General features: G+C 36.7%; 3 protein-coding genes across 4 annotated transcripts; 1 reads left to right on the forward strand and 2 right to left on the reverse strand.

The window, feature by feature from the left end:
- The first annotated feature begins 6,630 nt into the window (after window positions 1-6,630).
- LOC114310588 (protein FLX-like 1) lies at window positions 6,631-11,544 on the forward strand. 2 transcript variants are annotated; one of them, XM_028256636.2, is made up of 4 exons: window positions 6,631-7,268; window positions 7,776-7,934; window positions 8,062-8,144; window positions 11,022-11,544. In XM_028256636.2, exons 1-3 carry the CDS (start codon window positions 6,709-6,711, stop codon window positions 8,093-8,095), a joined length of 753 nt encoding a protein of 250 aa, XP_028112437.2. In that variant the 5' UTR covers window positions 6,631-6,708; the 3' UTR covers window positions 8,096-8,144; window positions 11,022-11,544. The 2 variants fall into 2 exon arrangements, with proteins under 2 accessions (XP_028112437.2, XP_082763460.1); XM_082907334.1 differs by having other exon boundaries at window positions 6,684-7,268; window positions 7,776-7,923; window positions 8,046-8,144.
- Window positions 11,545-13,994: 2,450 nt separating this feature from the next.
- LOC114310578 (transcription initiation factor TFIID subunit 15b) lies at window positions 13,995-18,799 on the reverse strand. The gene is made up of 6 exons (XM_028256631.2): window positions 18,439-18,799; window positions 18,237-18,339; window positions 17,275-17,905; window positions 16,095-16,245; window positions 15,931-16,012; window positions 13,995-14,377 (listed from the first exon to the last, which is right to left on the reverse strand). The coding sequence occupies exons 1-6, from the start codon at window positions 18,614-18,616 to the stop codon at window positions 14,245-14,247; spliced, it is 1,278 nt and encodes a 425-aa protein (XP_028112432.2). The 5' UTR covers window positions 18,617-18,799; the 3' UTR covers window positions 13,995-14,244.
- A 2,596-nt stretch (window positions 18,800-21,395) lies between these two features.
- Window positions 21,396-27,424, reverse strand: LOC114310570 (O-Glycosyl hydrolases family 17 protein). The gene is made up of 2 exons (XM_028256623.2): window positions 26,944-27,424; window positions 21,396-22,661 (listed from the first exon to the last, which is right to left on the reverse strand). The coding sequence occupies exons 1-2, from the start codon at window positions 27,294-27,296 to the stop codon at window positions 21,548-21,550; spliced, it is 1,467 nt and encodes a 488-aa protein (XP_028112424.2). The 5' UTR covers window positions 27,297-27,424; the 3' UTR covers window positions 21,396-21,547.
- Window positions 27,425-27,538: the final 114 nt, after the last annotated feature.

Genomic DNA, 27,538 nt, shown 5'->3' on the forward strand with positions numbered 1-27,538 from the left:
TTAGCACACACCTTAGGATGGATAGAGAGAAGGGAGAGAGTGTTTGAGTGTAAGAAATTTCTTACAGAGTGTTCGTGTGTCGCGTATGGGGGGCGCAGACATGCCTATATACCTTCTGAGCCCCTTACCCACTCCCAGTCATCTCCTGACACGTGGCTCTGCTATCCCATCTGTCAGCATAGACCTTGCTAAACATCTCCTAATCTCAACTGCCTGACTTCACAGCTGGAGCTCGGCAGCCGAGCTGCTCTACCACGGCCATGCCATGCTTCATACCCATGCGCCTAACCGGACAAACACATGGAGGACCGGGCTAGGCGGCATCCCGGCAAAGCCTAGCCCGGGTACCTCCTTTGGTCGGCCTTTTTGCCGGTCAATCAACTACCTCGGCTGACCACGCCTTTCCGGGCGCCGGTCACTCGGTCTGTCTGGCTTCGACCATCCTCGGACCGAGCATCCTGGTCCGACCGGTCACTTCCTGGCCGAGCAGTTTCTGTTCGGTCCGGGGTGGCACACACTCAGTCCAAACTCTGCCCGGCCCAAATCTGTCCGGCACAACTCTGTCCGACCCAAATCTGTCCGGCACAACTCTGCCCGGCCCAAATCTGTCTGGCACAAAGTCCATATCATTAATCTCCCTCTCAATTGCCCCTTAATTTCGTCCGCTGAAGCGTGACTGGGATTACCTATCCTGATCGGGGTAATACTTCCTCGGTCCTCAATATGCAAGATGGTGACCGCACTAAGAAACCGAGCAAGGTCCGCTCCACGACTTCCTTCTTGGCGAGCAACATCAGCTCGGTCAAGGAACTTCCAAGGTCAGCGAGCAAGGTCCGCTCCGCGACTTGCTTCTTGGCGAGCAACAACAGCTCGGCAAAGAACTTCCAAGGTCGGCGAGCAAGGTCCGCTCCGCGACGTGCTTCTTGGCGAGCAACATCAGCTCGGCAAAGAACTTCCAAGGTCGGCGAGCAAGGTCCGCTCCGCGACGTGCTTCTTGGCGAGCAACATCAGCTCGGTCAAGGAGCTTCCAAGGTAAGCGAGCAAGGTCCGCTCCGCGACGTGCTTCTTGGCGAGCAACATCAGCTCGGTCAAGGAACTTCCAAGGTCGGCGAGCAAGGTCCGCTCCGCGACTTGCTTCTTGGCGAGCAACATCAGCTCGGTCAAGGAACTCCGAGGAAGGCGAGCAAGGTCCGCTCCGCGACTTCCTTCTTGGTGGACAAGATCAGCTCGGCCAAGGAACTCCAAAGAAGGCGAGCAAGGTCCGCTCCGCCACTTCTTTCTTGGCGGACAAGATCAGCTCGGCCAAGGAACTCTAAAGAGGGGGAGCAAGGTCCGCTCCGCGACTTCTTTCCTGGCGGACAAGAACAGCTCGACTGGACCCTCGGAGTTGAGCAAATCATCAACTCATCAACCGGAGTAAAACATCTCGGCTGGAACCTCGCAGTTGAGCAAATCATCAACTCTTTAGCCGGAGTAAAACATCTCGGCTGGAACCTCGCAGTTGAACAAATCATCAACTCTTCAGCCGGAGTAAATCATCTCGGCTGGAACCTCGCAGTTGAGCAAATCATCAACCCGTCAGCCGGAGTAAATCATCTCAGCTGGAACCTCGTAGTTGAGCAAATCATCAACTCTTCAACCGGAGTAAAACATCTCGGCTGGAACCTCGCAGTTGAACAAATCATCAACTCATCAGCCGGAGTAAAACATCTCGGCTGGAACCTCGCAGTTGAGCAAATCATCAACCCGTCAGCCGGAGTAAATCATCTCGGCTGGAACCTCGCAGTTGAGCAAATCATCAACTCTTCAGCCGGAGTAAAACATCTCGGCTGGAACCTCGCAGTTGAACAAATCATCAACTCATCAGCCGGAGTAAAACATCTCGGCTGGAACCTCGCAGTTGAGCAAATCATCAACTCTTCAGCCGGAGTAAAACATCTCGGCTGGAACCTTACAGTTGAGCAAATCATCAACTCTTCAGCCGGAGTAAAACATCTCGGCTGGAACAGAAGAGTAGGCCCCATATCCACTATTATTTCGGACACAACAAAGCTCTTCAGCAAAAGTAATTCACTTCTATTACATTGACAAAAAGAGTATTTGCATTCAGAAGTGTAGGGGAAACAAGTCCCTCAAAAAATTACATAAGGCCGCATTCCATGGCCGGGGTACGCCTTTGCCATCCAAATCTTCTAAGTTGTATGCCCCCTTGCCCGGTTATCTTGTAAGGCTCCTCCTAGTTTGCCCCTAGCTTGCCTTCACCCGGCACTAGTGCGTTGCCCATGACCTTCCTTAAAACCCAGTCGCCCACTTACTCGTTGCCATTGAGGTTGTCTCCGCGGTGGACGTCGCCGCATCATCCTCTACTCGGATGTGCTCATTGATGCGCTGCATTAGGTGCCACATGGATGTCTGCTGGTTCATTGTAAGCGAATCCCTCAGCCTATGTCCGAGCGGGAGACCGCGCTTGTATTGCGTGATTGCAAGGTTGACCGGGCAATCCAAGATCTCGTTGAAGGTTTCCCAATACCTCGAGTTGTATGCCTTCAGTGTGTCGCTCGGTTCCATCTTGACACTAAGTAAATGATCGACTTCCTTTGGTGTTTTTGTGTTAGTTTTGAAGCGCGTCACAAAGGCTTCGGCCAACTGATGCCATCGTTGTATGCTCCCTTCCGGCAACCTCTCGAACCACTTCAAGCCCAGCTCGCCTAAACTTGACGGGAAGATCAGGCACATAAGTCCGTCATTTCGCCTATGTCCGGCCATAACCTGTCGGAAGTGGCTCACATGCAGGTAAGGATCGGTTTTCCCGTCGTAAAGCGCGAACTTTGGCTGGTGGAAGCCTGCCGGAAGCGGTGTAGTTTCTATTTCCAGGGAGAAAGGGGTGGCACTCAACCTGGCCAAATCTGAATCCACTAGGAGTGGCGCTGCTTGGCGGGGTGGAGGCATTCCGACCTCCTCGCTGGCGTGAACCCCGTAGGATAGCCGCTGGAACGCCGGTATCCTCTGAGCTTCGCGCCGACGAACCCGCTCCTTTAAGACCGCCCGCAAATCCTCTGAATGAGCGGAGTAAGAGTACCTCGAAGTCGTCACCGGACGTGAAGGCCGGTAGGTGCTGTCTTGCGCGCTAGACTTCTCTGCATGCACGTCGGAATCACTAACTTGGTAACTTCTGGTAATAGAAATGGATGGAATGCGTTGCTGACTCTGACCACCTGAACGGCGGGATGGGGTGCGCTCACTGTGGTCACCCACTCTAGCTTCACCTTTCCCTTTGACATGCCGCTTCAGATCCTCCATCTCCGCCGCCATTCGCCGGATGACAGCGTCTTGGTCCCTCAACTTATTTTCCAGACGTCTGGCGTGTGAGTCTCTCCTCCGCCGGTGACCGTCTGGACTCCGTGAATGACCATGACTTCTTCCGCGCTTATCCCGCGCGTCTCCCGACTGTCCGCCAGTGGGCGTTCCCAAGTCAGCCATTGGGTGGACAGTAGGAGGTCCCTCTCTCCTTCGGGTATACTCCGGGGTGGCTCCGTCGATGGCGGACAACGGAAACTCGTCGTTGTTCGCCATGGACGGCGATCAGATGAACCTGGAAGACAAGGTTTTGTCTGTCAAGCTTCCCACAGACGGCGCCAATTGTACGGGGAGCAAATATTCCGGCAAGCCCGTACTCCTTTCTTCCGAGCTCCGTCGATGTCCGATCACCTGCGAGCAAGTAACGGTGAGCTACCCGGCGGTGTGTGGCCGGAAAAACCCTCCGACGATCAAGTTAGCACACACCTTAGGATGGATAGAGAGAAGGGAGAGAGTGTTTGAGTGTAAGAAATTTCTTACAGAGTGTTCGTGTGTCGCGTATGGGGGGCGCAGACATGCCTATATACCTTCTGAGCCCCTTACCCACTCCCAGTCATCTCCTGACACGTGGCTCTGCTATCCCATCTGTCAGCATAGACCTTGCTAAACATCTCCTAATCTCAACTGCCTGACTTCACAGCTGGAGCTCGGCAGCCGAGCTGCTCTACCACGGCCATGCCATGCTTCATACCCATGCGCCTAACCGGACAAACACATGGAGGACCGGGCTAGGCGGCATCCCGGCAAAGCCTAGCCCGGGTACCTCCTTTGGTCGGCCTTTTTGCCGGTCAATCAACTACCTCGGCTGACCACGCCTTTCCGGGCGCCGGTCACTCGGTCTGTCTGGCTTCGACCATCCTCGGACCGAGCATCCTGGTCCGACCGGTCACTTCCTGGCCGAGCAGTTTCTGTTCGGTCCGGGGTGGCACACACTCAGTCCAAACTCTGCCCGGCCCAAATCTGTCCGGCACAACTCTGTCCGACCCAAATCTGTCCGGCACAACTCTACCCGGCCCAAATCTGTCTGGCACAAAGTCCATATCATTAATCTCCCTCTCAGAAACATACCTTAAATAATTGCCTTTTCATCTTTATTTTTTCATGCTTTCTACCTTTGTTATTATTGTCTCTAAAATGAGTCCACTTCCCGATTCAACACATTCGAACTTATGTCATAATTGAAATGACTAGTTTTTTTTTTTTTCGCTGAAAATCTTGTTTTGAACCCTAAAACATCAAAATAGAAACGTCTTTAAAAAAATTAATTTCAAAATCATACTTTAATATTTCAAATTATTTGAAAATACATATAAAAACTCAACCAAAATTATGCCAAAGCAACACAACACAACGCAACACATATCAGCATTCAGCACAGCCAAGCGCTGATTGGAAACACGGGGCTTTTCTCATATTAAGCCTCTTTTGCATTTTATTTTCCAAACTAGGCCTAGTTTGGACGGGTTTCCCAAACTAGGCTAAAGCGCTATTATAAATCGGGCTTTCACTGTTTGGAGCCCAAAATTTGATGAATAGTGAAAGCACTATTGTAAAACGCGCTTTTAATTAAGAAATCGCTGTTTCAAATCGCGTTTTTAACATAAAATTTTGTTGTGAAGAAAACGTTATTTGAAATCGCGCTTTCATTGTGCATATAAATTTTATTTTTTTTAGAAAACGTTATTGCAAATAGCGTTTCTACTGTTGAAACAAAAACCAACCCACACTCTGACACACACACACCCACACACAAGCATTGAAATAATATAATTTTTATAATTTTCGTAAATATAAATCATTTTTAGGTTATAGATGGTTTGATTTATAATATGTATGTAAGGGTAAAAATTTTTATAATCAAAAATAATTTTTACAATTTTTATAATAAAAAATAATTTATAAATTATCAAAAATAATTTATAATACGTATATATTATATATATAATTTTTATATATTTAAATATTTACTTTAAATAAATTACTAATAAATATATAATAATTATTTTATAAAATAAATTATTAATAAAATTTTATAATACGTATGTATTATAAAAAATTTTATAATAATTTATAATACGTATGTATTATTTAAATCTTTACATTTTTTATTTAAAATTTTTTACAGTAAACCCATCTTCACATTTTACAATACGTATGTATTATTCAAAAATAATTTATAAAAATTTATAATTAATATGTATGTAAATAATTTAATACGTATCTTCACATTTACATTTACAGTAAACCCATCTTCACATTTATATACGTATGGTTTAAGGGTAAAAATTTTGATAAATGATAAATCAAACCATCCATAACCTAAAAATTTTTACCCTTACATACGTATGGTTTAAATAATTTATAAAAATTATTGTCATACGAATGTAAAAATTGATTATAAAAATTGGAAAAATTATTTATAAATTGATTATAATCTTTATAAATTATTTAAAAATATATAATAAATAATTATTAATAAAAATTATAATCAATTTATTTTATAAAGTAATCAATTTATTTTACAATCAGTAATTTTTATTAATAATTTATTTTATAAAATAATTATAATATATTTATTAATAATTTATTTAAAGTAAATATATAAATATATAAAAATTATATATATAATACATACGTATCAAAAATAATTTATTTTAAATAAATATATAAAAATTATATATAATACATACGTATTATATATAATTTATTTAAAGTAAATACATACGTATTATAAATTATTATAAAAAATTTTATAATACATACATATTATAAATTATTTTTAATAATTTATAAATTATTTTTAATTATAAAAATTACAAAAATTATTTTTGATTATAAAATTTTTACCCTTTCCATACGTATTATAAATCAAACCATCCATAACCTAAAAATAATTTATATTTACAAAAATTATAAAAATTATATAATTGATTATTATAAATTATTATTATATATAAAAATTATATTATTTCAATGCTTGTGCGTGGGTGTGTGTCAGAGTGTGGGTTGGTTTTTATTTCAACAGTAGAAACGCTATTTGTAATAACGTTTTTTTTAGAAAAAAAATTTTATGTTAAAAGCGTAATTTGAAATAGCGATTTCTTAATTAAAAGTACGTTTTGCAATAGCACTTTTATTATTCATCAAATTTTAGATTCCAACCAATGAAAACACGATTTGTAATAAAACTTTACTCTAGTTTAAGAAATTCATCAAAACTAGGCCTAATTTAAAAAACACGATGCAAAAGAAGCTTTATATGGGAAAAGCCGCTGGAAACACGGTAGCAGACTAATAAAAGCCGAAAAGCAGTAGTAGGCACAGAGAGACAATCACACAGCGGTGGAGAAGATGGCCAGAAGAAACTACCTCCCTCCAAATGCCTTACAACTCCGAGACATGCCCTTCGAAAGGGCGCCTCTCCCCGGACTCCACCCTGCCCTAATGAACGACCCTCGCCTCCTCCACCGCCTCCCCGCCCCTCCTCCTCCCTCCGCCGCCGCCGCCCTACTCGAAGACCGCCACCGCGAAATCCAATCCCTCCTCCTCGACAACCAGCGCCTCGCCGCCACCCACGTCGCTCTCAAGCAGGAGCTCGCCGCCGCCGAGCACGAGCTCCGCCACCTATCCGCCGCCTCCGCCGACATCAAGGCCGAGACTGACGCTCAGTTGCGGGAGGTCTATGAGCGATCGCTGAAGATGGAGACCGAGGTCCGCTCGATCGATTCTCTCAACGACGAGCTTGCTCAGGTGAGAGCTGATATACAGAAATTGAGCGCCGCGAGGCAAGAGCTTAGTGTTGAGTTGAAAGGGATCGACGGTGACCTTGTGAGGGCTCACTTGGAGTTGCAGCAATGGGATGCTATTAAAGCTCAGATTGAGACCATGCACCAAGAAATTCAAAGAGGAAGGTCATATACAACTCATCAATCTCTCTCTATATCTGTGTGTATGTTTATAATTCAATATTCATAGCAAAAGATAGTTCGATTTTTCTCTCAAAATGGAGTTATTCGATTTAATTTTTCAAAAAAAAAAATTAATTTGTTGCATTTGAAGGTGCAAATCCATGTATTTAATCATTGGAGAAACACATTAAAAGTTCACTTTCTCCGAGGGCAACAGACACATTGTGATCTTGGTTACTGGTGGACTTACTTTTTGTTGTTATTTTCAAATGATTTCTATGCATCTTTTGAATGCAATCTATTCATACATTTCAATGCATTAGATCGAAGTTTTGTCATGTATAGCTTACTACATCATCATCATTCATCGCATTTAGTGTTGCATTAATATAACTTATAGAGGTATATTTATGTAATTGATGTTTACCACATTATACATTTGTCTGCCACTTTTTGGCCTTTTTTTTCTGATTTATTTGAGTGTTGTAATCGATTAATGAATACGAACAGGGCTGCTATTGAATATGAAAAGGAGGCACATGCTAGTAACCTTGAACAAGGTGAGGCAATGGAGAAAAGTATGATCTCCATGGATCATGAAATTGAGGAACTACGTGCCGAACTTGCTAATGCAGAGAAGAGAGCAAGGGCAGCTGCTGCAGACTCCAAGTAATTTATCTCAAACTCTTTGTTTGTTGTTTTTGTGCTGTGCTTGGTTTGATGCAATGTTCAACATCAGGAATTTGAATGTTTTAGCACATCCAAACAGTGAACTGTGAGAATTGTTCATATGCAGGTCCTGGATATGCCGCAGGGTTCAGAAACCCTGAAATGGGGTACGGTGGGAGTTCATTTCCTGATCCTTATGCTTTGCATCAGGTATGTGCTCATTGATATTTGTCTCTTCCATATATACACATATATATTATCTTTACCTAAATGTGGTGTTTATTCTAAATTGTCCTTGTTGGTTTGATGTAGGGGAAAATAGATAATTTAGAAAAATTATGCTGCTTACAATTGGTGTTTACAGTGGGCTAAGTTTGTGGAAAGCTCATTAGTTTAGGATTTTAATTGATGAAAAGCAATCGTAGGGTTTATTGAAGGGAAGCAATGGATTCTGGCCATATTTTGGAGCGTCAAGCTACTAGACTTTGAGTTGCTACAGATTGAAGGCAGCAAGTAATTATAGGGGTTTTGTGAAAACTAAGGATTAGACAATTGGGAAAGGAATATAGTTGATTAGGGCTTGGTACGTTAGGTTTTTGGTGATGAAACTAAAGGCAAACAAGGTTTGTAAGGCCTATGATCAGTACCATGAATAGTAGCTTGAGTACTTTTTGTTGGTTTGAGCTGCTAGGTCTAGATCATCAATGAAGGGAGGTTGGGCTTATTAAAGAGGATTTCTGGGGATAAAGATTGGTTTTAGGGTCTGGTTGTTGAGTAACATGTAGAAAATCAAAGCAGAAGAATAAGAAGAGAACGTAGGAATTTCATCTATGATTCTCTATGCTTCACTCCCCAAGTTAAGGTACATCGAACAACAAATCTTTTGATTGGAAAGGTTAAATGGTTATATATGATACTTTTATTGTCTGACTTAAGAAATAGGAAAGCTTGACTCTTTGACTATTAAGATAAGATTATTCGACCACATAGATCATATATCATAACTTGACCTTTTAAACAACCTATGGGTTATTGCTATAGCCCATGTCCAGCGATTTAGAAGTTCACCAAAATACCTCTTACTCATGAAACCTTGGGAAACATAATAAAATTGTTCAAGCAACATATAGACCTGATATAAATATAAAATAGAACTGAATTCACTGTCATGGATATCCCTTTTGGCCAGAAGGCCTTCTTTGAGTATTATGCGATGCATAGGTTTTGTTTGGCCTTCTAAAGTTGATGTCTTATTCAACCAAGCCATGGCTACCAACATCAATGTTTCTATCAGTAGTTGAGCCATTACCAATGTAATCTGCATGAACAAATCTTGTAGTGTTTAAAAAGGAAATCACACTCCCTTCAAAAAAAGTGGTAACACAAGTATTAAAATTGATTTTGTGACTGCTAGTTTTTCTTAATAATTGATATTTCTTAACATAAGGAAATCACAGATGTGTCCCTGTACCTATACTCAAAAATGTTATTTGGAGTTTCGTTGTACGCACTTGTTTTCCTACTAGGGTTTGTTGGGGGACTCTATGAGGCCTTTGTGTCATCAATGTCGATTAATGTCAGGATTTTTTTTATTTTCATTGCTTTCTGATTTTTTTTGTTTTGTTTTCCTTAGTTTGTAAATTCTTTTTGTTTTTTGGGTCATGAGTTTTGACAATCAACATATAATTTGACTCATTTTAGTAACCACTGGTATTAGTGCAAACACGCAAAGGATATGACTGTGGTTGCAATGAAAATATCAAATGGTGAAAAAAGATAAGAAGTTTTTCTGATGGCATAAACATAAATGCTCTCTATAATTTGATGATTATAGGAATATCGATTAAGCATATGTTCTTTAAATCATAACTCTTTTAATTTGCATGCATCATTATACCAACTACATGAATGATAGGACCCCACCGCAGGGGGTGCCAGTTTCCGGATGGAAATGGCTGTATATTATGTTATACTGCCTGATTTTTACTTGCTTGTGAGAGACAGACAGCAGATCCAAAGTTAGATTTCTTATAAATTAAGGCTGAAGTGCAGAACTGCATTTTTACTCCCCTTCTTTTTAGCTAGACCCACAGCCAAGTTGCATTTTTCAGCTTTCAGAATCCTTTATCTGTCATTACGAAATCTAGGATATTAGATTTGGTTGTTATGCTTTTCACTCTTTAGTTAGGGATTCTTTAGACCTCCCACATAATCCACATGAGCAGTTGTGCATCCTAAATGGTTAACATTTTATCTGATAACGAGACATACAAGAAATCATTAATTAGCTGAATTTGTTGGTTGATAGGACTTTTATTCTTTTAATAATAATTAGCTCAGTGCCTACTCTTGTTTTAACGTACATTTGCAAGTATTTCAGACTCAGAACTTTCTCCCAGTACCACAATGATGCTTCACATTTTGAGAGACCAATATCCACAGCAAAAACGACCATGATGCAGGGTCTGCTATTCAAGCCTTGCATTGCTATCAAGTGTTTGTTGCACTTTTATACAACATTGGGAACATATATTGTGTTTGTTAATAGGTTGATGTTTTTTCCGCTCGCTAGACAACTCTGTCAATAACATAGGTCTGTCTCATCATAGTCGTTAATAGCTTTTCTCATTGTCCTGGCCCTTGTTTTTAATGTGTTCTTCTTGTCATGGTTTCCTTTTAGCATTGCCAACTTGAATGAAGTTTCTACACTTGTTCTCCCTCCTTGACAATAATATTCTTAATTCCTTTTTCTTTTTTTCTTTTTTTTTTTTATAACTCGGTATCCGGCCCATTGGACCGAATTCTTATAGCATCGTATTTGCAAATTAAACCAGGAAATTCATACAATTCTTTGCTACTATATTTTTCCTTTTTTTGCATATTAGTGGCCTAATAGTTGAATGAGTGACATTATTGGCAGAGAAAGCTTTTCTAAAGTTAAAGTGTCGTGTAATGTTCACTTTCTCATTGCTGCGATGGCTGCAGTAGTATATCAATTAAACTTCCATACAACAAATACCAGAAGTAGATGGAGAACTAATGTTGGACTAACTTAAATATCTTATTATTGTGTTTTCTCTATTACAGGTTCAAGGCAGTTCTGAAGCTGGTTCCCAGTACGGTTCTGCAACGGCACCTCAAGGCCCTTATGACATGCCATGGACTCATGTACATAGATAAGCGCTCAATGCACACCAGAATAGCATGAATTCAAAATTATATTTCGCGCTCAATGCACACCTCAAGGCCCTTTTTTAAGTTATTAGCATTGACTTGGGAACAATCCTGCCAGTAAGATTGAATCTTTTCATACTGAAAGATTCCATGAAGTCCATATTTTGGAAATGCAAATTTCTCCCATCTCTGAAAATTTGATAAGCATTATGTCTATGCCCTTAAGTCAATACTGAGGTGAAAACATGGCTTTTGTTTCTCTTTTTCCAGTTTTCTTTTTGTACTAGTGTTTAGGATCTGTTTTGCTTGGTTTCCCGGCGTTACTTTGTTTGGTGTGTAGGCTTATATATTTTGAAAGGTTTACCAATATCCAATTTTGTTGTACAAACCGAACTTCTGGTTTTGTTTCATTCTATGAGGATGTTATGATGAGACATGTGGATGTGGGTTAATCAGTCATCTAATTCTTTAGTCAATGCTTTAAATCCATTATGTGAACTGCACGAGAAGAGATTGTCATTTTACTTTTGATGATCCATTTGCATTTATCAAAAATTTGACTTGTGGTTTCATTGCACCCTTTGCTACTACAATGTTCTTTGAAGCGCAACTCCATTTTTGAGATTGAAAAATAAAAAAATAAAAAATTTAGAACAGAGGTTACCATTGTGCAAAGAAGGGGGGGGGGGGGTTTATCTCAATTCTTCAACCATTAACAAAAAATTTAACTTCAAGTAAAATAAATGGTCACAATCTCTCATAAACGTAAACTAGTTACTCTCTTGTTAAAAAGAATAAAGAAGAATATTGATTGATTTGTTAAAGAGAAAAGTTTAAAACGATTCGTGAGGTCTTAAATTTTTCATTCAAATGCAAATACGAAAGTGATATTGTATATAAAAGTTAATAACACCTTGTTGGTACTAAATGATCATCAAAATATTTTGTGAATTTTTTTTAACAAAACATATGGATTTCTGAACAAATTCAAAGAATAAGAAAAGATTTTATTTGAATTGTGTTTCAATGACTTGCAATGTTGTTTTGTGCTAAGAACAAAATCTTTAGGTCACAACATCCATAAAAAGTCTCAAACATTGTATGAAATTTCGCTTTAAAAAAAAAAAAAAATTTGTATGAAATCATATATTCAAGCCTAAAGTCACTTTTCACATCATGACAATTCCTCTTTTTCATTTTCAAATTTCATTAAAACTCCATTTTATGACCCTCTAAGAAGGCCTCCATAATAAGATCATGTGACTAAATTAATTAGGAGTGTCAATTTCTTGAAATAGTTGGCATTTAGAAGATTTTATTTACCGTGAATGTATACTCATTTGTTTGTTTTATAAACAGTGAGTTTGTTAATTTTATAATTTTCATTTGTTAGCACTAAGGAAGGCTAACGGTTTATCTTAGCATATAAAAAATGAAGTCACATTAATAGTTTTTATAAAAAATTTGTTCGTATAGACAATTCAACAACACTTGGATAATAATTAATTAAAAATTTAAAACTAACACAATGTACATATATAGCGAGAGAGAGATAAATTATACATTTACATACACATTCTCTAACATAATTTACAAAGCTAGTGATAATTTTCTTCACCCCCACTTGGTTTTGACTTTTCAAAAATAATTTTTAAATTTTTATTTTTAATAAATTTTTCTTAATATTTTCATCACTTATTCTATTTTATTTTTAAAAGCCGCATTTAATCTAAATGTAAAATTTTCAGTAAATAAAAAATATATAAAAATTCAATACATTTTCAATTTTTTTTTTTTTGTATTTATTGAATTTTTAAAATATTTCTTCACAAATATTTTGATATTTCACTAAATAAAAAAATACAAAAAATAGTACATTTTCATATTCTTTTTATATTTATTGAATTTTCAAAATGTTTTTTCATTAAACAAAAAAAAATACAAAAAATTTAGTAAATTTTCTTCTTTTTTTTTGTATTTATTGAATTTTAAAATATTTTTTCACAAATATTTTGATTTTTAAATACATCTAGATTAGATGCTTTTAAAAATAAAATAAAATAATTGACCAAAATATTAAGAAAAAATTCATTAAAATTTTTTTAAAAATATACAAATTAAAAACTTCAAAACCGAACAGAATTGAGTCCCATATTTTACTTTCTCATCTTCATAGTGGATTCAAATTACCTGATCGACATGAGATCCTAAGTCCATAGAATGATTCTTTCGATATCATTTTCTCATTGCGTTACAAAGTTTTACATTACTTTTCCTGCAGAAATCCTTTGCCAAAATAACATATATATATAAACGCAGAAATCACTGTACTCATCGATGGAAACTTGCATATAAAACACAAAGTAAATGCACATTTTAAATTAGATATCTATACCTACATAACATACAAGTCTCATATATCTATGTACACATACTTATCTATAGAGTGAATAACAAAGGAGAGCAAGGGACTACACCGTGAACCCCCCATAGATCATGCGCCTTCTCTTCAAGAGCATACTCCTACGCTTCATGGTCTTCATAACATATGTACACTTACAGCTAGGGTTTTTGGATTAGAGAGAAAACAGGTTGAAAAGAGAGTATTAACTTGAATATTTCCTTTTTAAAAGCCACAAATCATGCCTTTTGAAAATCACAAATTAAGGAATAATTATTAGTTTTAAACAATTTACTAAATGGATTAGCCAATAGTTTTTTTTTAATCTTTTCTTCATAAATTTAAAAAAATCGACGATTCTAATACAGGGTTTGGAGCACCTAGAAAACTCCTCATTAGAAAGACCCTTTTGCTTTATACACAGATAGATGCAATTTAGATGGAGCAAACACTCACCTGAAAATTTCAACCTACCTTAGCAGCAATTTGGAGAATATCCACTTGTCTCTATAAAAACATTCACACAGTTCAAATCAATCCCAAACTTAAATATAAAACCCCCTCCATGTAGCAGAAGATTAAAAAGGAGAAAAGGGGCATTGCTCAGAGTAAGTGAACAACCTACCATTGAACAACCTACCTCTTTGTCTCCTGTATGAGGACAACCCCGCGAACGGAATTTTAATTAAATCACTTCAAACACAATATTTAGTACAAAAATTGCTCCTCTGAACTTCAATATGGGCGAGCACGGTTTCCACCACGATTATTTCTATCCGGACCTGATCCTCCACCATCTCTGTAATTGTCTCTGCGTCTGTCTCCACCACCCCCATATCCTCCACCTCTACCGCCTCTACCACCACCCCTGTTGTTCAATCAATTAGTCAATAGAAAATAAGTCCCCACGAAATGCATTGGGGAAATGCATTTATATTTTAATAATCTTTCATTTTAGTAAGATGACACCCTTCCCCCCATAATTACAGCAATAACACTTCGGTCCTAGAATTACCTCAACCAGAAAAGCACATCATGCCTCATCCACAGCAACGCATACTAAGAAACTTTAAAATGTGTATAGTTGCAGTAATACAAAGACAGAAATACCATAATAAATTACCACCACACTTCTGATGACATGAACAGGACAAATACTCTCCATAATAAATTACCATCAAAACAAATACTCTCCATAACAAATTACCAAGAAACCTTTGATAACAGGCAGAAATTGAGCAAAGCTATCAGTAATAAACATGAATTACCCTTCACACCACCTTAGAATGAAATTTAAATACTACATCAGTGAGTGGTGTTCAGTATTGTACGGTACCTACTTTGATTTTCTTTTTTCTATCAGTGCCTACCTTTAATATTACTGTTAAAAAGTCTCTATATTTGGATCCACAAGTAGCTAATTTGAGATGCCAAAACAATATCAGTAAAGATAAAAATAAATCTAGATGGCACATCATATTTGCAAAGCCTTGAAAGCTACCAAAAACAAAAGTTAGATAGAAATTGACAACACTTGGAAGTAAAACTATTGAAATCCATTTTGTACATTCTCTTCAAGATATTATGACAAATGGGGAAAACTTAATGCAATAGACATTATAAAATGACAAGCCTTATTCTAAAATCCTTGAAAAAAAAGTCTCAAGCGTACATATAAAGAAAGACTTTAAAAAAAAAAAAAAGGCAAAGAAACTCTCAACTACTAGAGAAAGTATACATCTAATTTAAAATAAGATGGAAAACATACAACAGAAAGTAAAGTATACATCTAATTTTAAAATAAGGTGGGGAACATACAACAATGATGTGCTTTTACATAATCCACATCAGGCCTATGATTTATAGAAAAGCACACTAGAATAACAATGACAATTATATTTCAAAATAGGACTATCAAACAAACAAAGAGAACCTAAAGCTTGAACAAGACTAGTCAAGTTGGAGTTGAGCTTAAGCTAGATAAACTAAATCAAGAAGGAAAATTTTATAGACCCTAGCCAAATAGGTCACAACAAACAAGGTACAACAGTAAACATTTTTATCAAGTTAGAGTTGTGCTTAAGCTAGATAAGCTAAATCATCAAAGAAAACCTTTGTAGACACTAGCCAAATAGATCACAAGTTCACAACAAATAAGGTACAACAGTGAAAATTGTTATCCCATTGGATAGAGGGGATGACCCCAACTAGAGACACAAGTTACTAGAATGAAAGATCAAATAACATTTTGAAAATTATTAGATCAATAGCAATATTAGCAATCACCTGAAGGAACTAAAACATGACTGCAAATATCCCTTCCCTCCAGGAATTTATTAAAGTCAGATTTGAATTCAATATATATCTCAGAAGCAATAAAAAAAACTAAAATGTTATATGGATGGATGTAAGATGATTTACCAGCCACCAGATGCAGGAGGAGCCTTTGGAGCAGACTTCTCAGCCATCGCAACACTTATTTTGTAACCCCTCAAGTCATGACCTGATAAGGAGAATTTATGACAGTATTTAACAAGAGACCAATAGTTCAACTTCAAGTTCAGAAATTTTATTTTGAAGCATACCATTATAAAAACCGCCAGCACAATGTGCTGCAGATGGATCTTCATAAGACAAAACTGCATCTCCTTTGTTGTTTCCCTGCTCGTCTGTGTATATTTTGATATTCCAAGGCCATTGGTCCTTAAAGCCTCGCTTTTGCTTGATTTTCCCGACCTAAGTTTTAAAGGTAGCATTAGCATCCCATAAACATCACTGCCACATTCACTGAATGCATCACCTACGTTCTAGTCACTGCACGCATCTTTAACTATTCTATCACCCAACAATAAATAAGTAAATAAAATAAATCTACTACAATGACCTTCATCTATGCCCTATGAAGCATGGGTACTTCGAAAAACAAGCCGTATCCGTACCGGGTACTTACCGGCGTATGGTACCTCGTATGGTACTTCTTCATACGTACCGGGTACACGAAACACGTACCCAAATTTTTTCTTCTTAATTTTTGGCGTACCCAGACGTACCTACTATATACTCAAGCCGTACCATACTTCAGTTAAAATAATATTTTCTTCTACTATACAGATAAAATCCCTTTAACTAGACTTATTTTTTATTTTTAGTTTTATACTTAGCATGTTTTTAAAATTAAACTATGGTTTGTAAAATATATTGACATTTAATTTTGATTTATACATTTACTTTTGGCATTAAATGTTAATTATAGGTTAAATCTTAACAAATTAAACCATTTAATTAATTTTACATTACTATAAATTAAAAATAAATATTTTTTTACAAGCGTACCAAGCCATACGCGTACCCTACTTTTTTTGAATTTACCGTATCGACGTACCCGTATCGTACCAGTACTCGTACCCGTACCCGTGCTTCATAGTCTATGCCCAAGACTAGACAAATCAAAACATCACAGTTTCACTTATTGTTCTTCTCTATGGGAACCAACTCACCACTAATGCCTCCCAAATATCAAAATGATACCAAGAAATGTGGAAGAGGATCTGTAGAAAAATACTCTACAAACAAAACAATGGTACTTGACATGCGGAGAAGAAGATACATGAATTTTACAAACAAAAATATCAGGAAATTCACACTGGAAGATCCTTAGAAACTGATGGGTGGTCTCTGAATCGCATGAAATATCATGAGTTATAGCAACATAAAATCGGAATGCAATCAAATCAAAAGGTCAAAAAAAGGAAATTTGAAAATTACTTGTCCAATGCCTCCAAAAAGGTCTCTCAATTCATCAACAGTCACATCTGTAGGCAAATTTGAGATGTAAATTCTTGAGTTGTCACAGGAATCCCCACAATTATCATCGCATTGCTTCACCGTCACAGGAGCCTCAACAGGAGAACCACCTCCAGAGTTTCGTGGAGCACCACCATACCCACCATCATATCCACCAGATCGACCACCACGCCCACCATTACGTGCATCACCTATAGCATCACCTCCATAACCAACAGGGGCACCATATGATGGGGGATATGAATTAGGCCCACCAGTATAGCTTGTAGGTGGAGGAACTGCATCTGTTCCATAATTAGGGTTCCCTCCGTAAGTGTTCGGAGGTGGTGGGTAACTGCCACCAGACGCACCATAAGATGGGGGTGCAACCTGAGAAATTTGGCCATACCCACCCTCATCTCTTCCTTGATTACCACCATATGAACCACCTCTACTGCCTCCACCACTTCCACCATCATAATTATCAACTCTACCACCTCGGTCACCACCATGTCCTCTATAACTGCCGCCACCACGATCTCCAGAACCGGCAGGAGAGGATGTCCCACATTTGTTGCACTCAACTCTTCTTGCAAAGTTCAAATTCCCACAGCTACAACAACATATACCAACTTCAATAACATAGAACCATGAAAAAAAGCACCTACTTTTTTTGTTTGTTTGTTTGTTTGCGCAAGATGGAGAATACTTTCCCAGACAGGTAATGGGTCTTTTTTAAAGGAATTGAAGGTGCAACAATCAGGTAATGGATCCTTTTAAAAGGAATCAAAGGTACAATCCCTTTCTAATGGATTTTTCCTTTAACAATATATTTATTTCTGAGAACTATCTCCAACACTGATATCAACTGAACAAAGTAACAAAGCCAAAAAAAAAAAAAGAAATTTCTCAGGAATTCTAGATCCAGAAGAGAAATAAAATACCTTGGATTAGGGCAACGCCAATCGCCATCCCGGCCGCTCCCCCTATCACCACCACCTCTACCGCCACGATCTCCTCCTTGATATCCGCCGCCGCCACCACCGCCTGCAAACAAAAAAAAAAGAGTAAACTTACACAGATATACAATTAAGAAAACCCCAAACCTATGAATCTGAAAAAATGAGATAGAAACAAAATAAGCACCTCGATTCCCATATCCACCACCACCTCCTCCTCTGCCACCGGCACCGCCTCGGCCACCGCCTCCACCGTAACCACCACCACCACCACCACCACCATAGCCGCCGCCGCCTCCATAGCTACCGTTATATCCTCCGCCGCCGCCATATCCGTCGCCCTCGTGACCGTACGTACCAGACATGTTGCAGGGGATTATCTAGGGTTTCTTTTTTCTTTTCTTCTTCTTCGTGAGAGAGAGAAAGTGAGATAGATCGAGCGGCAGAGAAGATGCTTAAGTTATTTGACCGACTCGAGCTCGCTCTTTCTTCACTATCCTGAACCGAAAAAGTTAAGGATAATTAAAGACTTTTAAAACACAGTAAATAATTTAAGTGTTATTAAAAAAACCACTTTCATTGACACTTTTTTAATTTTACACTAAACTACTCACTCCACTTTCTATATAACTAGCGGTTGTTACATTGTTACCCAGATGCGTGTGCGATTCAAATAAATAAAAATAAAATAAAATATTTAATATATATTGTGTGTTAGTTAAGTGATAAGAGTCTTATTCATTTGACATAAATTTAAGGTTCAAATCCCTCTCATCTATCTAATCTATTTTTTTTTTATTTCAAATAAAAAAGTAAACACATGGCAGCATAAAAAACAAAGATTTCAAGACACCATAAGGAATGTTTACTTTATAATAGTATAGATAGATAGATTAAGATCATATTTAGCAATGGGTTGAAATAGTAAAAAAATTAAAAATATAATAATTTATTCTTTATATTTTTTATGTATTTTTATTAAAAATTAAAATATTATTAAAAAAATTAATTCTCAAATAAACCCTTGGTAGGAAAATCATTAGGGGCAAATTTGGCTTTGTGTGGAAAGCAAAAGTTGAGATTTTTTTTTAGCTATTTTAGTTACAAAAAATAAAATACGCTTTTAATCTAACAAGATAAAGGTCCTGTTTGGTAGAGCTGTGGGAAAGTGCTTATAACTTATACCTTAACAGCTTATACCTTATAACTATGAACATAAGCTGATTTCTGACTTATAAATTAAGCTTCTCCTACCCCACTCAAAGAATAAGTTGATTTCTGACTTACAAAAAGTTATAAGCTGTATTGTTAAGCTAAACCAAACACATCAAAATATGTTAAATTAAGTTGAAAGCTGAAATAAGCTGAAATTAAGCTGTACCAAACAGGGCCAAAATGTCACATTCAACCCATAATCATTACCTTTTTTCTCTCATAAAAAAGTCAAAAAAACTAAAACCCTTCCCAAACCAAACTTTTTAGCCCCAGGCTAAAATAACTAAAAAAATTAAAAAGTTAAAAAGTCAACCCATTTCCCAAACAAACCCCTTCTTTGTTCATATTTGATTAGATAAAATTAGTATTTTTAGGATGAGTTGGGCTTATTTTTGAAGTTAGTCATCTGAATTTGAATTTGAAAGGGCATTTGGGTTTGGTAAACCTATTTTTAGGGGTTTATTTTTAGGATGAGCCCAATTCATCCTAAAAAAATTAAAAAGTCAAAAAGTCAACCCATTTCCCAAACAAATCCCTACTTTGTTCATATTTGATTAGATAAAATTAGTATTTTTAGGATGAGTTGGGCTTATTTTTAAAGTTAGTCATCTGAATTTGAATTTGAAAGGGCATTTGGGTTTGGTAAACCTATTTTGGAATTGATTTCAATGATTCAAACTGTTCATTATTTAGAATTTATTGAGTAAAATATTCATGTAAAAAATAAGATGATTGAATATTAATAGTTATATATTTGAATTAAATCTGTATTACAAAAAATAGATAGTTTTTTTTAAAATTATATTTGTCGTCTATTTTTTAAAAACAAACATGATTCAAACGTATAAATATCAATGTCTAATCATTTTGATTTTTTGTATAAATATTCAACTCTAACAAATCTTAAAATATGAATAATTTAAATTACCGAAATTAATTCCAAAATAAATCTGTCAGGACCAAACCCAAACCCTTTTAGGATTATTAGTCTTGAGATTACTAATTTTTTAAATTATGTATTTTCTTTTATATTTCAATTGACACAATACTCTAAAAATGAATTAACAAAATCTTATCCCATATTTGTTTGGAAATATTAAAATAGACAAATATGAAATACATAATATGATAACCATAATAACATTATTAGAATTTACAATATATATTACACTATCATTTCATGTGCTACTTTCTTTTCTTTTTTTTGGAGCAAAATTTGTGCTACTTTTTAAAAGGCAATTTTGCCTACAAAAAAATTTAGGCGAAAAATTATACACTTCATTTTTCCTTTTTAGACCAAAATAAAAAATAAAAAAATTGTTATCAAGAGAAGAATATCAAATTCATTAATATTAAAAATCACAAGCAATCAATAAAAAATTTGCACAGTTATTTAACCATCAAATTCTGTTTAGTCCCATTTTTAGAATTTATTTTTTTAAAATATTAAAAAATAGTTTGGTAAAAATAAAAATTAAAAAGATATTCTTGAATTTTAAATACTATTTTTGCACAAGAAAAATTAACTGTGTATTTGAATTTTAAATTTTATTGAATTATTAATCGAATCATGTAATATGTCTGCCCAAAACAAACATGACAGGTGTTTTAACTGTTTTCATGAAATAAAATCCGTTCTAACTTAATAAGTTGCATTTTAAATGTTTAGTTTTATCAATTTTATCCTTTATATTTTAACTTAACTTAATTTTGTCATTTCATTAAAAAAATAAGTTTTACAACTGAAGAAAAATTTGTACAATCGATTGTGAAATTATTATTTTTTAATGTAATAATACCACATCACTCTTCCATTTAAGTAGTCCAAAACTGGGGTGTGAGCCCAACATTCCACATAAGCAGCTGTAGAAATCCAATCCATAAACACTGAACACTACAGAAACTATTTCTGAGATAAAGATAGTTGGAAAAAAAAAAAAAAAAAAAACCTTCAAAATTAAATTGAATAAAATCAAAATCTCCCTCACAACATCAAAAATCCACAATAACATAGACAACTGATTTAAAATGCGACAAAAATGCTCCTCAAGAATCACTGCTCTAATTTGAGATTTCTTGTACTAAATCGGACTCAGTGAACATAAAAATACAGTTGCTGTCAGCAAAACTATCCAATGCAGGAGAACAGACCCGAGAAGAGATGCCGAAAGAGAAGTTTGCAATCCAACTGAAAATCTACAATTTGCGAACGAAGGATCGACAGTGGTTATCAAACCCAACCCCCCAAAATCACAGCTATCCGCTGTCTGACTATGTTCTTGGTAGTAGCTGTTAAATGCGTATGATATGTTCCCGGGCCAACTAATGTTAAAACAAGAACCACCGGGAGACATGGCACTACAGTCAGCAACAGAACATGCCTCGAGAGCACTTGCCGTGGCATTTGACAAGTCCTGGTTATTGTTCACAACGCACCATTTTGAAGCAAGGTATTCCACATTCTGTGCATTCACAAGGTCTTTAAAACCCTTCCCAAAATCGATACGGTACTTGGCTTGGCCATCGAAAGTAAAGACACCCCAGTGTCTCTCAAAATTTCCGGTCACTATGCTTCTTCGATCCTCGTCTAAAAGGCTAAATACATAAGTCTCTATTGGTGGGTTTCGAGGTCTCAGAGGAGTACCTGATTTGCTATGAAGGTGATCAGTTAGGCCTTTCATGAATATCTCAGCAATTGATGAGGTGGCATTGGCAGCTCCGTCTGTAGGCCAGCCAATCTGCCCAATGATGATCTCCATCTGGGGAAATCCGACGGTTGATAATGCGGTTACAAGGGTATCATAGCTTAAGTCAAAGCTGTTTCGGTAGGTTTTGTGGCTGTCATTACGAGGATGTGCAGTTTCTTTGAAGAGAGCAAAATTGAGGGAAATGCTTTTGTTTTGACGGTAATTTAAGAAAGGCAAAATGCTAGCAAAGAAAGGAGAGCGATGCTTGTCAAGAAATGAGAGAAGTTCGATCATGGTTTTGTTGATGTCGGGCCTAAAGTGTCCTTTAGAAGGCAGGCCAGATTCAGATTCGAAAGTATCAGAACTGCACGGAACCACAACTCTGACCTTGTTTGCTAAGTTAGCACCAGTAAGAGCTGTTTGAATGTTCATGGCAGCACCAACAACAAAGGGGTAGAATTGTGCACCATAACTTTGGAGGAATGGCTCGTCACCAACAGCAATATACCTGTAAACAGGCTAGTTAGCAGTTTGCACAGGAAGACAAATCAACCTTATTGTACAAGTAAGATAGTTGACCACTAATTACATGTAATTAAGTTAAATGCAAAGAGAAAATAAGAAAGAAAAGAGGCTTATTATGGCAATTTGGAAGGATCATATCCCTCGTTCTCCCCTAAAAAATTATTATTGAACCTTAACTAATTTGTTTTTTATAGCTTGCATTTAGTAATCCACAAAAAACTAGACTCAAAGGTCATCTTCCATCCCGTGATGAAGTTGTGCTCCACCGATATACAATAGTCGTCTTTAATGTGCCTAAGGTATACAAGAGTGTATCCCTTTGATCGTGACCAAATGCAATCCACCACAAGTCCATTGTTCACTGAAATGCTGTCTTGAAAATCAAGACAAACAGCAGTTAAATAATGTAATTTGTCATAAAAAGGCAAACCCCATTGCAGAATCTAAACTTGAAGTGAATAGCAACCAACCACACTGGAGCGAAGCATTTTAACAGATGGAGTGAGAGGTAAATATAGGGAGGTTAAGCTGGAGTTTGCTCTGTTATCAATTTAAATTACCGCTCAACAAAAAACTTATATCCATTCGTCTGTCCCAGCCATCGCCATGAACAATGTAGCCTTGGGATTGCCGAAGCATATATCGATGAACTAGCGGATAACACTTGCATGATTGCTAGATAGATTGTTTCAAATCAAGCCAACCTTCTAGAAGCAAGTCTCCACTCCTCACACACACAGAGAACATAATAATAATAATAATAACAATAATAATAATAATAATAATAACTTGGCTAAATTGGCAAATTCAGTTTAATAGCTTTCCCCAAAATAATGAACTAGTACAGCATAAAACACACTCATCTAAATGGTATGAGGCCTTGCTTCCACGTCTTCATGAAAATCCACAAGAAGTTTCACCACATCTGCACAAATTCCTTTTCCTCAAAACTGAGTGCTCCCATGATTAATCCCAACCAAGTTGAGTAAAGAGGCAATGAGAAATACGTGGAATCCAAAGCTAATTTCTCAAATGGGTGGAATACAAAGCTAATTTCTCAAAAGGGTCAGTAGTGGGCACATGAAATTTTCTAGAAAAGACTAGCTTTTATACTAAAATAATATTCCACCAGGGGCCTAAATAATAAGAAAAAAATAATAATAAAATAGTATAATGAAATAGGAATTCTATAAGATAGAGAGGTGCATGTGGGAAGAAACAGAAGAGAATTTAATCAAGAAGAGATAGTTGCATAGATAGATTAAGAGACAGATGATACAAATGGACAAAAAGAGTTCAAAAGGAAAAGAGGAGAGAGAGAGTACTTCAACTAAATTTGAATTCATTCTTCTGAAAGGTTGATAATACTGTTATATAGCAGTGAAATAGTCTCAAGAATACCCTAAAACTCAGTTTCTACAAAAGTAATTATAAACACTGTAGTAACCAATTATAATCCAATTTTTATTACCAAAATAAACAGAAGAATTAATATTACAAAAAACAGCAATACTATTTAGAAAGCCCTAAACTTGTCAAAAGGCCAGCATAAGCTAGGTTCCATCAGCTGCTCTTCATTGTTAGTGGTTAGTTGCTGGAAGCAAAAATTTGCAAAAGTAAAGGTTTTTAAAAGCAATTAATGTCAATATTCACAAAGTTTACCAAGTTGCTTGCCTGCATATGTGCTTGTCATTAATGGCCAATTACCAAAATAACTCTAGAAAATCAGCAAGTTCACGGAGATCCACAAAATTTAGAAACCAAAGAACAGGTACACTTCACAGTTCAAAAAGAGGTCACAGATCTGGTAACTATGATGAAAATACAAAAATATACACAATTTAATCATCAAATGAAGTCCCATTCCATTGTCATTTCATACATTTCTCCATATACTTACCCTAGTTGGTCTTGAAACCAATGGCCTTACATTCAATATAACTCATTTTAATATTACAAGAAATTGGTGAACCTTCTAAGGAGGTATAATATACACAACACATAATAAAAAAAATTTGTTAGAAGAAAGACAAGGTGAAGCATCCAAAACAGTTGAGGAAGCATATGAATACCTATTTGCTCAAACTTGACGCTCCCACGAAGGAATTCAAAGAAAAAGCATTTCAATTGTAAAGTAGAAACTTGGAGTTTTCAAACATTTTCTGGTTAAAATTCCACCAAATATATGTTGTCATGCTAAGCGAAGCGGCTCTTCAAATTATAATGTTTAGACCATTAGATGCCCACCAATGGATGGGAAGTATTATTCTTATCGTGTGTTTTTCACTCTAGGACATCATTCAGCTAGTGGCTGAAACACCACCTTGCATTAACAATTGGGATACACTCCACTGTATCGTCTCTTCAGCTACCCAACAACATTTGCACTATTAAAGCTTCTTTTGCCATTCATTAAATTTTAAACAGCCTGAATCCATGCAGAATTAGATACATTTAAGCAATTCTAGTTGCCATTGCCAAAGAGACCAACTAAGTGAGACATTACATAGCATCAAATTAAAACAACTAGAAGGTTTGGTATTTGTTGTTATGAAAGGTTACCATATAGAGGAGTCACTACAAGGGTTCCAGTTCTAGTCTCTGCCCAAGATTGTCAGCATCCTTGTATTTTTTCAATTTTCCAAGGCCAACCAAAAAGAACACGCAATCAAATGGAGTCCAAGATACATCCTAAACAATGTTTTGGACTTTCAATGGCATGCTAGATGTTAATTTTGATACTCGTATTATTGCATTCCCCAACCTTCCACACAACACCCCAATAAATAAATAAATAAGGTTGATAGCATGACAACAAGGGTTATTTGAACACATACTTACCTCTAACCATATTTCGCTCAAATGAAAAAATAGGTTGGCTAGGGTATAAGTGTGATAATAAATGCTCCAGCCCAATTAAAAAAATCACAAAACCAAATAAATCTATTTGCAAATCCAACAACATTGAGGTTGTATCCACAGCCGTCTCACATTATGAGACCAGCACATGTGAGAGGGAGCAATACGGATATAGTCACTGAGGCTATGTATTTTCATTTTTTTTTTGTAAGTAAAGCAAATTGTATTAAATAAAAACGTCAAACATCAAAAGGGATGTTACCCTGGTATAAAAAGATTACACCATGATAAACTATATCATTGTCAACAACAGAAGCCTTTACACTCCCGAAAAAACAACTATAGATTCTTACAAATGAAGAGAACCAACAAAATTCACATTATTTTTGGTAAGTACAAAATCTACAATATGATCTTGATCTTCCTTAAAAGCCATCTAGGCAAAATGACCTAATAGCCACTTTTAAGCCTATATAGAGGCTCCTCTACACTTTGAGAAGTCCTCTTATTCCACTCCTTCCATAAAGGCCACATCAAACATAAAGGAGCCAGTAGCCAAGCCTTTTGTCTTTGCTTTCCCACCATCCAAACAAGATCCCCATCACATCTCTTTGTAAAACCCAATCTATCAAAAACAGAGCCAAAACTAGATCCCACAAATCCCTCGTCACCTTGTAATGAAAAAGAAAAAGGAAACTGACTCACCATTACAATTACAAACCAATTAACAATAATTTGCCATCTCCTAATTAAGTAATCACCCCGTAAGGATCTTCTCATGGGCTGCATTCGGCCAAACACACACACACACACACAAAAAAAAAAAAAATTGGATGGAATCCTAACAATCCAAATGTCTCCAATTAAAACTCACCCTCCTATTCCCCAACAAAGTCCGATAAAAAGACTTCACGTCAAGACAACCCACCACAAAGAATTTGGACCATCTCTAATGCTTCTATACCTCATCTCTACACCACTTATGATGCCAGAACTTCACCCCATCTCCCCTCCCCACCTTAAAAGCCATCACATTTCAAATAATCATCCCAAACTAGACGGATTATCTTCCAAAGCCCCCTCTCAAGATTTAATCACTTGGTATCTTTCCATGCTTGTCGCTAATACTAATTTTCAGGTAGCTTCTTTCTAGCATGAATTGCTTTGGTTTCTTCTAATTCTTTCTACATGTGGGTGGATGTTGTATTATGTCTTGAGCTTAAGGAATATATGTTTCGTTTGCATACTTTGTGCTTTGCAATCCAAAATATAGAAAAATGCTAAAAGCAGAGAAAATAAAACCCACAAACCCTTTGTTGAAAAACCACAAGATAAACCCATAAATAAATATACTCAAACATATATATATGACTAAGGGAAGGGTAAAAACAAAGTGACTGGCATACTCTATTCGAACTCCACTGCCTCCATTGGAGAAGTAACGGGTGAGATTATCGTGGACCCAACTATCAGCAGCCTTCTTGGAGGAATTCAAGCTTCTAAGCATGGAATTGGGAATGCCAACAGTTACATAGATATTAGAACCGGAGAGAGATTCGAGGACGAGAGGATCGGTATCGAAGAGCTTGACCTTGGAGATGTTGTTGAATTTCAAGAGGTCAACCACCTTGGGCGGTGGCAGTGGTTGGGAGGCGGTGGTGCCCCAGTTAACCCCAATGGCTCGAACCCTAGACGGAAACAAACTCCAAATGGCTACCACTGACAGTAAGGCCAGGATCAGAGGCAGATTCGAGGCCATTGAAGAGAAGAGAGGTGTGTGATGCAACTAGTAAGCCTGGTACTGCTTCATGCTATGGTTTTGGTTTTGGTTTTGGTTTTGGACTAAGGGTAGTGTGTCTGGCGAGCGTGTGACTGGGAGCTCGTTTGGGATTTGGTCCGCTTTTTAGTTTTTTTAGGTTTTTTTTTTTTGTAAAAAATAAATAAAATAATTATATGTTAAAAATAATATTTTATTTTATTTAATTAAAAAAATAATTATAT

Source organism: Camellia sinensis, chromosome 14 (genome assembly GCF_055761805.1).
Source record: "Camellia sinensis isolate YWXY chromosome 14, ASM5576180v1, whole genome shotgun sequence".
Classification (NCBI taxonomy): Eukaryota; Viridiplantae; Streptophyta; class Magnoliopsida; order Ericales; family Theaceae; genus Camellia; species Camellia sinensis.